Raw genomic sequence first — 11,259 nt, forward strand, 5'->3', positions numbered from 1 at the left:
AAGAGAAGAAAACTTGTATAAGATTATGGACCTTTGTTTTCTCACATAAACTAAAGAACAACTCGATCATATCAACTTGGATCGGATCCAATTTAAAATTGCCCATCCTACCTACTATCATCAACAAGTGCAAGATCGTATCAATCAAACAGCGTCACGTGTGCCAATAATTATACGTGCAAAGGGGATATGGTGATACCCACCACCCCCACAACATTTATTATCGTATGACAAGACTTGTGAGGTTTCACAAACCCACCCGCAAAGGTGTTTTCTAAATCTCCTTTAGCATACATCATCATTCTCCTTAATAAAGCTAATGTGACAGTTGTTAACCAAAAACATTGTAGTAAAAGACTACTTGGTTAGGCATGTGGACCTATCAATTAGGTCACTCTAGATCAGGACATCTTGACTTCAATTATGAGAATCTACTGACCAACTTGATACTAACTTTGGGGAATTATCTTAGTCGAAGTTTTACCAGCATTAATTTTATTGGTTTGTACGCAGGTTTGATTGTCTACTTGGTTGTTGTTCCAAAAGCCAACACTCCATTAATTGCCCATTCCACATTAGGAAACAAGGAATCCAATCTTACTTTTAGCCAAAAAAAAAAAAAAATTGTAATAGCATATGTGCAAAGAATATATTATATTTTCAGAAGAAAATTAATGCTCGGTCATATATTATATTTTACCGAACATTCTAAAATTCTTAACTATAGATTTTTTTTTCCAACAAGATCAGAATACAAAATTAGAAATGCTTCAGAGAAGATGAAAAATACTTTAAATGCACTACTACTTGGATTTTGATTTTTCTTCTTCTTCTTCTTCTTCTTGTTTTGTAAATGATAAATATCAATAATTTAGATTTAATCCCAAACCTTACTAGTTAGCATCTCCATACAATAAATAATATGAAAGTTTGAATTACCTAATTAGTTAATAATAATAAAAGTTTATAATATAGAACAGTTGTAAAAATATCAACAAACGCAAGTTTCTGATAATAAATATACTTTTTCGAAAAGAAAAAATGATGAAGGAAAATATTTAGGATGATTTATTTTTAATGTCGAAACTATTAATTTCTAGTCATGGAACGTTCATCCATCCATTTCTTACTCAACTTAAATTTACTAGCACTAGCAAGAAAACTTCACTCCCTGCAGTCGAGAAGAACAAAGATGCATCGACCTTACTCTTTTTGAGTTTGGACCAATGGGCTCGAGTAGATCTCTTACAGCCAAGTCAGATGTGGCCTTGCTGTTTGTTGAGGGAATCCTGATGATGCTGCAGCCGAACTGGCCATCACTCGAGGTGTGGCCATGTCTGCGAAGCGTCGTAGCCTATCGCTGCTACCGTTACCCCAGTTCCACTGTCTCTGTCGTCGTTGCTGCTGCTGCTGCTGCTGCTGGTGGCCACCGCCGTCACCGCTGCTGTTCGCAAGCTGCAGCTTTCGATCATGGCAGGCAAAGTAAGTGAGCATGGAAGATTGTGGTTGCTACGGGGACAGAGGTCATCATCATACCTTTGCCTTGCTGTCCATCCCAACACCCTTATCGACCCCACGAGGATCGTCGTTATCAGAGTTAGACCTTCCCAAGCTCAGGTCGAGGTTGTGTTCCTTCTTGCCATCTGCAACATTAGATGAGAAGGAAGACTAGACCAAGCATCAAACTGCGAAATTGCAACCGATAACCCACCGCTGGGATCGAGCTCCTCCACGTAGATGCTCGGGTCGAAATTGGTCACCGCATCTTTCCCATAGCATTTAATGGCAGCGTTGTCATAAGCCCTGCAAACCCGAAGCACACGTAAAGCCTCCGTTTTAACTCGTAGCAACCGTGGAACAGAGTTTACCTTGCAGCTTCCACTTCCGTGTCGAAGAGGCCCAAATAGACGTATCTGCTTGAAGAGCAAACGATTACGAGCTTCGAGGGGGGAAAGGAAACAGAGAAGAGGAGCGAGAGAGAGAGATAGATGGATTTGCATACTTCTTCCCCAGGAATTGGCCCATTCTGGCTTCCCATCGGCCGCACTTGTGCAGTGTGACTCCCCTGTACTTGGAGCTCCCTCTCGGGAAACCGGTGCTCTGGCGTCGAAGCACATGGACGAACTCCTCCTTCGTGAGATTGTTCATCTGCCCACCCACAACCATCGTCTTTCTCAGGAACTGCTCTTCTCTGTTTGCACGAGTTATGGCAGCAGCAGCACTCACCTGTTTGATGTCCTCCTCGTAGTCTTCCATATTGAAGTTGATGTCGGCGTCGACGCCGCGAAATTTGATGGCGGCACGGTCGTATGCCCTCGCCGCAGCATGAGCTGTATCGAATCCACCTGTAGGAATTGACGGCGATAAGCCATTGAAGCGGTGTGACGCACGGAGGTTACCACGAAATCCATCAGATGCTTACCCAAATAGACTTGCTTTCCGCAATCCCTGCACGTAAATGATGAAACAGTACATGAATTCGTTGATGTCTACGAAGCGAAAAAGGAAGATGAGAAAGGAAGAAGGGAATTGGGCTAACCATATGTGTGACTCCCAGCGGCCGGTCCTCCGGTAGAATGTGACGCCGCGGTACTGCGAGCTCCTCGACCGCGGCCCTCGCCGGCTCTTCTTGGCGGGCTGAGACGCCTCCGCCGCCGTCTCTGTCGCGGTGGCGCTCCGCTGCGGTGACTGCCCGAACTGGACGCCGACCCAGTGCGCAGGTGGCAACGAGCTCTCCTCGGCGCCGCCGCCGACGTCGCCTGCTTCCATGACTTCGTCTAACGGGAAGAACTGCCGCGTGATGACGGCGGGTTCGCTGTCGGCGGAGCAGCTGCCTTCCACGTGTTGGAGGCCGCGGCCGGTGACTGTGAATCCGAATATCTTGCAGTCTCCGTCGGCCTCGACGGCGGAGGAGCTGGAGTTGTCGTAGCAGCAGCGGTCGTTGTCGGTGGACACCGTCTCCGGCGCTTTTCCTTTGTTGTCCTCCTCAGCATCAGTAGCTGCGTCCTTCATCTGATCCGGCGAGTCGTTTAGATTCCACATCGTCGGCTTTGCCCTCCTCCCCTCCCTCCTCTGCACTTTCTCGAGCTCAACTCCTACTAAATACAGCAGACAGAACACTTGAAGACCGATTTTTTATTATTATTATTTTAATCTTTCTCGCCTCAAGATCTCATCTTTCACCTCGCAAAAGAGAGGAGGAGGGTTCGATCATCCTTCTCCGGTGTCTGGCTCCTCCTCGAGAAGCAGCAGACAGAACCCTTCAAGATGGAATTCTTTTCTCTTACTTGCGTTCAAGATATCTTCTTTCAAGGATGCGGGTTCAATCTTCCTCCTCCGGTTTCTTGCTCTTCCTCGAGAAGTAGAAAACTAGAAATAGCCTTCAACCGGTACTCAAACTGCAGCAGACAGAACACGTCAAGATCGAATATTTTTCTTTTTTATCTTCTTCTCTTCTCGTCTTCAAGATCTCATCTTCCACCTCGCAAAAGAGAGGATGCGAGTACAATCTTCCTTCGCCGGTCGCTTGTCGTGTTATCGCAACAGGAACTTTGTAGTTGTGGAATCCAAAACCTAGGACAGGAGACAGAGGCAAAAAGAAGAGCAGACGGGGAGGGGGGAAGCTGATGACCAGAGGGAACCCAGTTTTGCCAAAGTTAGTGCCTCCCCCCCAACCAGTGAAACGCTCCCAAAACACACCTATGACGCATCCAAGAGGAGCACCACCACATACGTTTAAGCACAATAGAGTGGAAGCGCAGTTATACCTCGGCGATCTGTTCCCGTCAAACATACAAGCAACGTTCTCCATCCATCCATGAAGTCATTTGCTTGTTGGGCTCCGCCTCTCCCCTTGTGCTGATGGGGAAGAAGGAAAGAAGACGCAACAACCATTACGCAGCCTAATCCCACGTTAACCAAATCGAAAAGCCAGCCCTGATTTGGAATTGCCTCTCATGGTTTCTTACTCTTTCTCTCACTGCCATGAAAGGAAGCAGTTTCCCCTTCGCACGCCTTGGCAGGCAAGTGTGGCCATCACGCTTTGCCTCTTCGACATGGCATGTTGATCTCATGGCACTACTTGCGAATTGGTAGGATTCAATCGAGAATGCATTCTACTAAGGGCAACACCGAAGTCCGATTTGACTCGAGGTTACGTCTGCAGATTAATCTCAGCTTGATTCGAACAGACCGAAAGGCTGTGATCCCAATCGAGTTTGGGGTGGTCTTCTGAGGTTTCCATAGGAATCTTTGGAGCGTTGGTGATGAATATGGTCGTGCACCAACGAGTGATTTGGGTCTAATCGACACCTCTCTCTCTCTCTCTCTGTCTCGGTTCAATTGAGCCAAGTTTGGTTGAGTTAGAATGGAATAGGAGAGTTGGATGAGACAGTAACGAGTAAAGACAAGTGGACGACTCCAAATGGCCTCACCGCATTTAAAAAAAGTCATGTGGGCCCCGCGCCCCGTTTGCTTGCAAAGTGATTGGGGTATTCAAAGCAAGACGCCATCTCTCGAAATCTCGTCTCACAAGTCTTAAACACCTAAAAGGTAGTCAATGCTCATTTACCAAATGTTAATTGTCCAAAATATCATCCGATAAAAGCATAATGAGATAGATTTAGGACACGAAATCTCATTCAAAGAATTTTTGAAGATGATAGCCCAACTATCTGTATAATGATGTTTCAGAAAAAAAAAAATCCATATTTAATCACGGCAACAGATACCATTATCATCTTCCTCTCCTCGGCCCATTAAATAGTGGAAATGTGAATATATGCTCTTCTTTTCTTCTTCTTCTTTTCTTTGTCAGTCTTCCTTTTCCGCTTGCTTGCTCTTCTCCCATATTCAATGTCTACCAAATGAAAAAGAAAAAGACATTAGTTCGTAAGCAACCACGTCTCAATTAGACAAACCCAAATACCGACGACATGGCCTCCTCTCCTTGTTGATCTAAGAAAAAGAACACCACTATTAGCGAGAGAAAGAAGAGACACTGACATTCCAATCCAGCCCCAAGTAACTATAATTGAGGTATGGAGTCGAATAGGAGGGAATGGGAAAATAATGGTGACAAGACCTATTAACTATAATTGAGGGATGGAGTCGTCGAATAGGAGGGAATGGGAAAATAATGGTGACAAGACCTATTAACAATAACCTCTACCAACTATAGGTCAACTTAATGAGCAAGAGACCGAGGGTATCAAATGCATTAACGTGGGAGGAAACCTAAGTTTTGGGCTTACTTACCTTCAACATCATCAACACACGAGAGCTATGAGTACCTTTTAGCATCGATGCACATGACATGGTCAAATTTGGTCCTTCTTCCAATTTGACAAAATTGATTCCATCCATCAAGTTCGAAAGAGGAAAGAAAGGCATTACTGAGGATTCAAACATTGGATTTTATATAAAATTTTCCAAGGTACCACCCCTTGTAGAATTGGATGAGTTTTGAACAAAAATATATTTGAGAATGTTATTTTATAAAATAGCAATCTTATAACCATCGATTTAATAAAAAAAATATATATTCTTTTAAGTATCATACTAATGTGTCATATGCCTAAAGGTTCAAAAGCCATGTGGCATGTTGATAGATCGAATCTTGATCGAAAACAATAATCATATCAAAAGCCCATGTGGCATGTTGTTGATAGATCGAAAATAATCTCGATTCGATTGATCGAAAATAATAATCATATCAATAACATGCTTTCTTAAACTGAAGTGTAGTTTGAACCAACCAAAACTTTGAAGATGTAATTTAGATGGTAACTATCCCTCTCTCCTAATCATGTCTTATGATGATAAGACTGCCAATCTAATAAAACTGAAAAAAAACGACAAACAAATGAACACTTTCAATTCTTCTTCTCACAAGCAAATATGTTAAGACCAACTAATGTGAGTTGCACCAACCACAACATAGAGCAATCATATGCAAATGGCTACCAGAATAAAAAAAACAAAAAACAAAACTCATCAAATCAAAGCACTTATTTCTGCATTCAACGAAGAAATAATTCGAGCAGCATCGAAAGCAAATGTGTTTCACACGTGGGCAGAAGTCACTTGCAAAACTTAACAAAGCTTTCCATCACATGAAAAAGGAAAAAACCAAGTGTTACTGTTTTGTCTCCTCATGCAGCAGTTCTATGTGCTACTGACCTCAACTTGTACACCATACCCACAACATCTGAACGTATCCGTAGCATAAACATCCAAAGTTCTAATCTAATATACGATGTTCGTTATAAACATAATCTCCATACTCTAAATTTAACTAGTCCAACCAGCTAGTTAACATGTCCATGCAACTAAGACCTATGAAACAAAAGATCTCATGATTGGATTGTACGTTCAAGAAAAAAGATTTAAGCATCAAATTTATCACATAAATTGTTACAAATTGCAGTCAACTGTTATATACAACTTACATGTATGTCAAAACCCCAAAATATCTAATTTGATGCACTCCGTCCATAAATGACGAGTGAGCACTTGCCTCGTTCGATGGAACAAGAGTTTCTTGCTTAGCGTATGCACACTTGAAACAGATTAGAGATTATTAGCTTCGAGGTGGTCTCTCACCAAGCTCAACCAAGTCGGGCAATTTTCAACTTCATATTTCAGAATCATGCACAGGATTCCTGCGCTGAACAAAACCTACAAGTCACTAAACTTGTATCAAGTGAATATAAACAGACTTATCATCAAGGTATGAATATCAACACTCATCTTGGGAACTTATTAGACCGGTAGGTAACCGATCAGTAGGATCATTACACCTTGGTACATCCGGAAAAAGGTTCAGAATTTGTTTAACTTGCCGATACTAATCACTATGACCAGTGTACTACTGTATTAGTCCAATATTGAACCTATATGGTAGGGCCGGTAACAATTGGTATTATGTGGTTTTTAAGACCATGCAAAACAATTACAAAACGGCTCCTGCTTATACTGAAAAATTAATAAAGTAAGCTGGTAATAGTGGGATATACAATTTTAAGTTGTAACCAAGAATTTAGTATGCAGCCTGTACTCAGCACTGCCTGAAGAGACAGGCATACAATATTCTGTTGTATCAAGGCATGCCGACATGCTGCAAGTTTGGCAGTGTCAAATAATACAAGACTCCAACATGTCACAGGCACGTAAAAGTTCACTTCAGTTACAAGACATATAACAGAAAATTTAGAGCATGGAACAGCCTTTATAATAATTACTTTTAGGAAAACAACAAGATGAAGCATTAGCATGGAACCCATAGGCTTCTACTGTATCACATTAGTCATCACCTTCCTACATCTACCAATCTGACTTATGTGAGTCATTACCACCTCAAATAGGTTCTGGTATAACTCTTCGTTTCTAACAAGTGTTGACATTCTTTGAGGTCTTATTGCGGTTCTCTCAAGAATACAAACAAGGGGAGCAACCTCTTCTTCTCACTATAGGAGTCCCCGGAGACTTTGATAGCTCTTAATAATTCCTGAAAACCCATCTGCTAATCATGAACCCAAAGTAGCCTTAGCATTAGTATTTGATGTTTTAGACCAATGCTATTTGGAATCTGAAGCCACTTAAGACATCAATTAGCATCCTCTACAGTTACTCTCCATTTTCCAGCAATAAAATAATCTTTTTGCTCTCTAGTTTAGATCTTTGGGAGATCTTTTTCTTCAAATTGGAGAAAAAAAATCTGGTTTGAGGAATAAATCCTAACATGTAACTCACAAGTCCTATAGTGTCTACAGACATCTAGTTCTCCAAATCCAGGTACTAATCACTTACAACAAATATACCATACAACAGCATATGCTGCCTCCTTCGACGTGACAAATGCAGTTGCCACCTCCTCCCCCGATGATCTCCTCTGCTGATGTTGTCGACCCCGACGACTTCTCTCAATCGACAGTGCAGGCCCCCTCTCCCCCTCTCTTATTTCTCTCTCCTAGCCCACAGTGCCCCCCTCTCTCCTGAAGGTGCAGGGCCATCCCCCTGCCCCCCATCTCTCCCCTGTCTCTCTCTTCCCCACTCTCAGCAATCCCTCTCTCTCTCTCTCTCTCTCTCTCTCTCTCTCTCTCTATATATATATATATATATATATATATATATATATATATATGAAGGCACATCCCCTCCCAGCCAACTGAGTGACACCGTAGTAGAGACAACATTCTTCGTCATTGCCTTTGATCTTAAATCGAACTCTGCTGCTCCTCTTCATCACCTCTTGCACTGTGTCGGCGTAGCCTCCCTCTTGATTGTTGATCTTGGGATTGTTACTGCTAGTCCTTTGGATTGTTACTGTTGTTTTGTGATCTTAAATCATGACAATCATAGGTAGCATCTTAATCTTAGTGGTTAAATGTATGTATTTCTAGTGGTTAAATCATGATAATCATAGGTAGCATCTTAATCTTAGTGGTTATATATGTGCGTGCGTGTGTGTGTGTGTGTGTCTTGTTCTGTTCTTTTGTGGAGTTGTTTTCATCCTTCTCTTTCGATTCCAAATAATATATTAAAGTACAACCCAATATCTCAACATATCTTGAGTCAAACACCTCTGAAAAACAAAAGGGGGGAAGAAGGAATTTTTTCTTCTCTTCCGCGGCAAGCCAGCGGTGGCACCGCTAGAATCGGCAGTAGCACCGCCTGAGCGCTCGGGCGCCAGGCAGTGGCACCGCTCGTTTTGGCGGTGGCACCGCTCGTTTTGGCGGTGGCACCGCCCGAGAGCCCCTTTATAAGCCGAGGGGTTAGGGCCGGCGGTGACACCGCCCCCAACCCGTGAGAACCTGCTTCAAACTCTCCCACAACCTCTCTAAACCTTCATTCCAGCATTTAGAAGCCTTGGAGAGGGATTCTTGTCGGTCCAAGCTCTCCATCTTCCAAGAAATCCTCACTAAGGTAAAATCTAAAATCCTTCCGTGTGTGTGTGTGTGTGTGTGAAAATATGATTTTTATATTCACAAGTGTCTCACTTCACTCAAGCAAGCGTCTAAGGTCTTTTGACAATGTGTGTGTGTGTGCATCCTTTTTGCAAGTAGTACATATAAAAATAACAAAAGGGCTCATCTACATCATATAGTTAAGTAACATTGGAAGCAAATTAGGCTACAAAAGAAATATGTCTACATATATCATAATAATTTGACTGAAACTGAAAGTACCTTTTGGCACTCAAATGTATGGATCCTCCTCCTCTGCCTCACTATCCCATAGCAATTCGTTGTTGGGAGTTGGTGATCCAAAGCTTTGAATCCCCTCATATCCAAATTCCTCCCCAAAAGTGCCTTCATCGACAACCTCCTCCTCCGAAAATGCTGAAATCTCAAGACCACCCAATCTGGAATTCCCAATGACAATCTCATCAATTACCACGTCTAAATCCTGCAATTCACCATCCTCATAGAAACCAGCAGATGCAAATAATCCTTCCATGTTGTCATCAGCATCGTAATAACTATTCGCCTCCTCCCCATCCACGAATTGTGCCCCCCACCCTGACTGCAACAACTCTTTGCCCACCTCCCCATTTTCCACCCGCACCCAAGGAACCCATATGTCAGCCTGCCGCCCCAGTGCCGTCCGACCATCCCCGACCACCACCGTCCTCAGGTCAGCCTCCCTCGCCCTCCTGATCATGTCAGAAAAATCCGAGTCGTCGGACACCAGAAACAGCCAATCAATCCCCCGTGTCATAGAATGCAGCATCTGCCTTTTGACCGCCGAGTCTGCAGCCTGGGGCTTGTCGGCGACCGTCCTGACGAAGACTCCTGCCCGCCGAAGCTCCGAAGCAAGGCCATACCCTGTCTTGGGGGTGAGCAGAGTCCGGGCGGCATCCTCGTACTTGTGGTTCCCAGCGATGAACCTCTCGCGGTACCTCTGCCGCTTCTTGCCCTTGAGGGAGCGCATGCGGTCCAGCTTCTTCTGGCGCTCACGCACATGGAGCTGGCGGAAGTGCTTCTTGAGATCCAGGTTGGTTCGGCACTTCCGGCCACAGACGCCGCAGGTGTAGGATTCGGCAGGGGCGACGAGGCCCTTGCGCTCGAGGACGTTCAGGCGATGGCGCTCACGGCGCTGCTCGAGGACCCACTGGGGGAGGTGGACGAAGGCGTGGCGGTTGGCGTAGGCGGAGACCTCGACGACGCGTCCGAAGAGCTCGGCAGCGCGGCGGAGGGCGACGGCGGCCTCGTAAGGGGGCCCGCGGGGGGGCTTGTTATCGAGGTCCCAGAGGACCACCACCGTCTGCTGGCGGGCGGTCCAGACGCCGTCGCGGCCGCAGAACATGTCCACCTCGGCAGCCGCAGCGCTAAGATCGGGGGGCTGGGCGGCGGAGGCGAGGGGGCGGGCGGCAGCGGTGCGGGGGCGGAAGGCGAGCCTAGGTACGGGGCAGCGGAGCGGGAGGAGAGGCGAGACGATGAGAGAGGGTGGGCTGAGTGGGAGGTGGACGGCGGTGGCCGGACCAAGCATCTTCCTCCAATTAAGTCGGTGAACAGGAGGGATGATGTTCTTCACCCCGTCCAAGCTTCCGACGCTTGGGTTGAAGTAGATCATGCGGCAAGGGCAGGGATACGCCAAACCGAACAGGCCATGTCTTAAAAGCCCAATCTGGGCCAGGTTAGATTGGGCCTATGTGGCCTTCGCTTTGATCGGCTCAATTAGGGATCGCTTGGCCTAGCTGTGTGGCCCAGTACGACATTCGGTTCAATTGGCGGTCCAACTTGACCGTGCAATGCAGTACGATTTATTATAACATTTTTTCATTAATGATACAATTTTGCGTCCTTTTTGAAGGTTAATAGCGTAAGATTAACTTTATTTTTTGCATCTATTATAACTTGATTTAACGTTTGAGTCTCTTTATCCAATAATGAATAGCCAAAGTAATTGCTAGCAGAATGCAATATAACAGTAGAAGCTCTAACAAATCAAGCACGAATCACATGATAATATGTGGATTTCCATGGCAGATGTGCCACGTTCATTAAGAACTCCTTATCTTTCACCGGTGAGCTCAGTGCCGCGTGCGCGCCTCACCGACTGCCAAAGGTGGGAGAGCAGGGATTGGAGAGAGAAGATCCGGTTGCCGGTGCCCATCTCCGCGTTGGCTCTGGCCTTAGCTTGGCCACGGATTCAGCGGAGAAATGGAACGCGCACTCCTCCACCGGAGTGTACACGGGCCTTCTAATGAATTCTCGCTCGCTGCTGAACGGCAGCCGGAGAGGAGGGCTGCAAGAC

General features: G+C 45.1%; 2 protein-coding genes across 9 annotated transcripts; both read right to left on the reverse strand.

The window, feature by feature from the left end:
- Positions 1-1,042: 1,042 nt before the first annotated feature.
- On the reverse strand, positions 1,043-4,166 carry LOC103994940 (AP2-like ethylene-responsive transcription factor TOE3). Of its 5 annotated transcripts, XM_009415401.3 has the most exons (10): positions 3,768-4,166; positions 3,184-3,398; positions 2,540-3,098; positions 2,423-2,448; positions 2,227-2,345; positions 2,003-2,148; positions 1,869-1,916; positions 1,712-1,803; positions 1,537-1,643; positions 1,043-1,461 (listed from the first exon to the last, which is right to left on the reverse strand). In XM_009415401.3, the coding sequence occupies exons 2-10, from the start codon at positions 3,212-3,214 to the stop codon at positions 1,246-1,248; spliced, it is 1,344 nt and encodes a 447-aa protein (XP_009413676.2). In that variant the 5' UTR covers positions 3,215-3,398; positions 3,768-4,166; the 3' UTR covers positions 1,043-1,245. The 5 variants fall into 5 exon arrangements, with proteins under 5 accessions (XP_009413676.2, XP_018685324.2, XP_064935544.1 ...); XM_018829779.2 differs by having other exon boundaries at positions 2,540-3,095; positions 3,184-4,166; XM_065079472.1 differs by having other exon boundaries at positions 3,184-4,166.
- Positions 4,167-4,536: 370 nt separating this feature from the next.
- On the reverse strand, positions 4,537-10,583 carry LOC103994941 (uncharacterized). 4 transcript variants are annotated; one of them, XM_018829654.2, is made up of 2 exons: positions 9,189-10,583; positions 4,537-4,858 (listed from the first exon to the last, which is right to left on the reverse strand). In XM_018829654.2, the coding sequence occupies exon 1, from the start codon at positions 10,573-10,575 to the stop codon at positions 9,199-9,201; it is 1,377 nt and encodes a 458-aa protein (XP_018685199.2). In that variant the 5' UTR covers positions 10,576-10,583; the 3' UTR covers positions 4,537-4,858; positions 9,189-9,198. The 4 variants fall into 4 exon arrangements, with proteins under 4 accessions (XP_018685199.2, XP_009413681.2, XP_009413682.3 ...); XM_009415406.3 differs by lacking the exon at positions 4,537-4,858 and adding an exon at positions 6,372-6,662; XM_009415407.3 differs by lacking the exon at positions 4,537-4,858 and adding an exon at positions 6,372-6,667.
- Positions 10,584-11,259: the final 676 nt, after the last annotated feature.

This window comes from Musa acuminata, chromosome BXJ1-8 (assembly GCF_036884655.1).
Source record: "Musa acuminata AAA Group cultivar baxijiao chromosome BXJ1-8, Cavendish_Baxijiao_AAA, whole genome shotgun sequence".
Taxonomy (NCBI): Eukaryota; Viridiplantae; Streptophyta; class Magnoliopsida; order Zingiberales; family Musaceae; genus Musa; species Musa acuminata.

What these genes read in the sequence shown, in the direction of transcription:
- LOC103994941 (XM_018829654.2), bottom strand. Translation starts at nt 10,575, where the DNA reads ATGATCTACTTCAACCCAAGCGTCGGAAGCTTGGACGGGGTGAAGAAC.
- LOC103994940 (XM_009415401.3), bottom strand. Translation starts at nt 3,214, where the DNA reads ATGATCGAACCCTCCTCCTCTCTTTTGCGAG. An exon ending in ACGGAAGTGGAAGCTGCAAG is followed by an intron (nt 1,804 to 1,868) that starts GTAAACTCTGTT and finishes TCGGGTTTGCAG; the next exon opens with GGCTTATGACAACGCTGCCA. An exon ending in GGATGGACAGCAAGGCAAAG is followed by an intron (nt 1,462 to 1,536) that starts GTATGATGATGA and finishes CATGATCGAAAG; the next exon opens with CTGCAGCTTGCGAACAGCAG.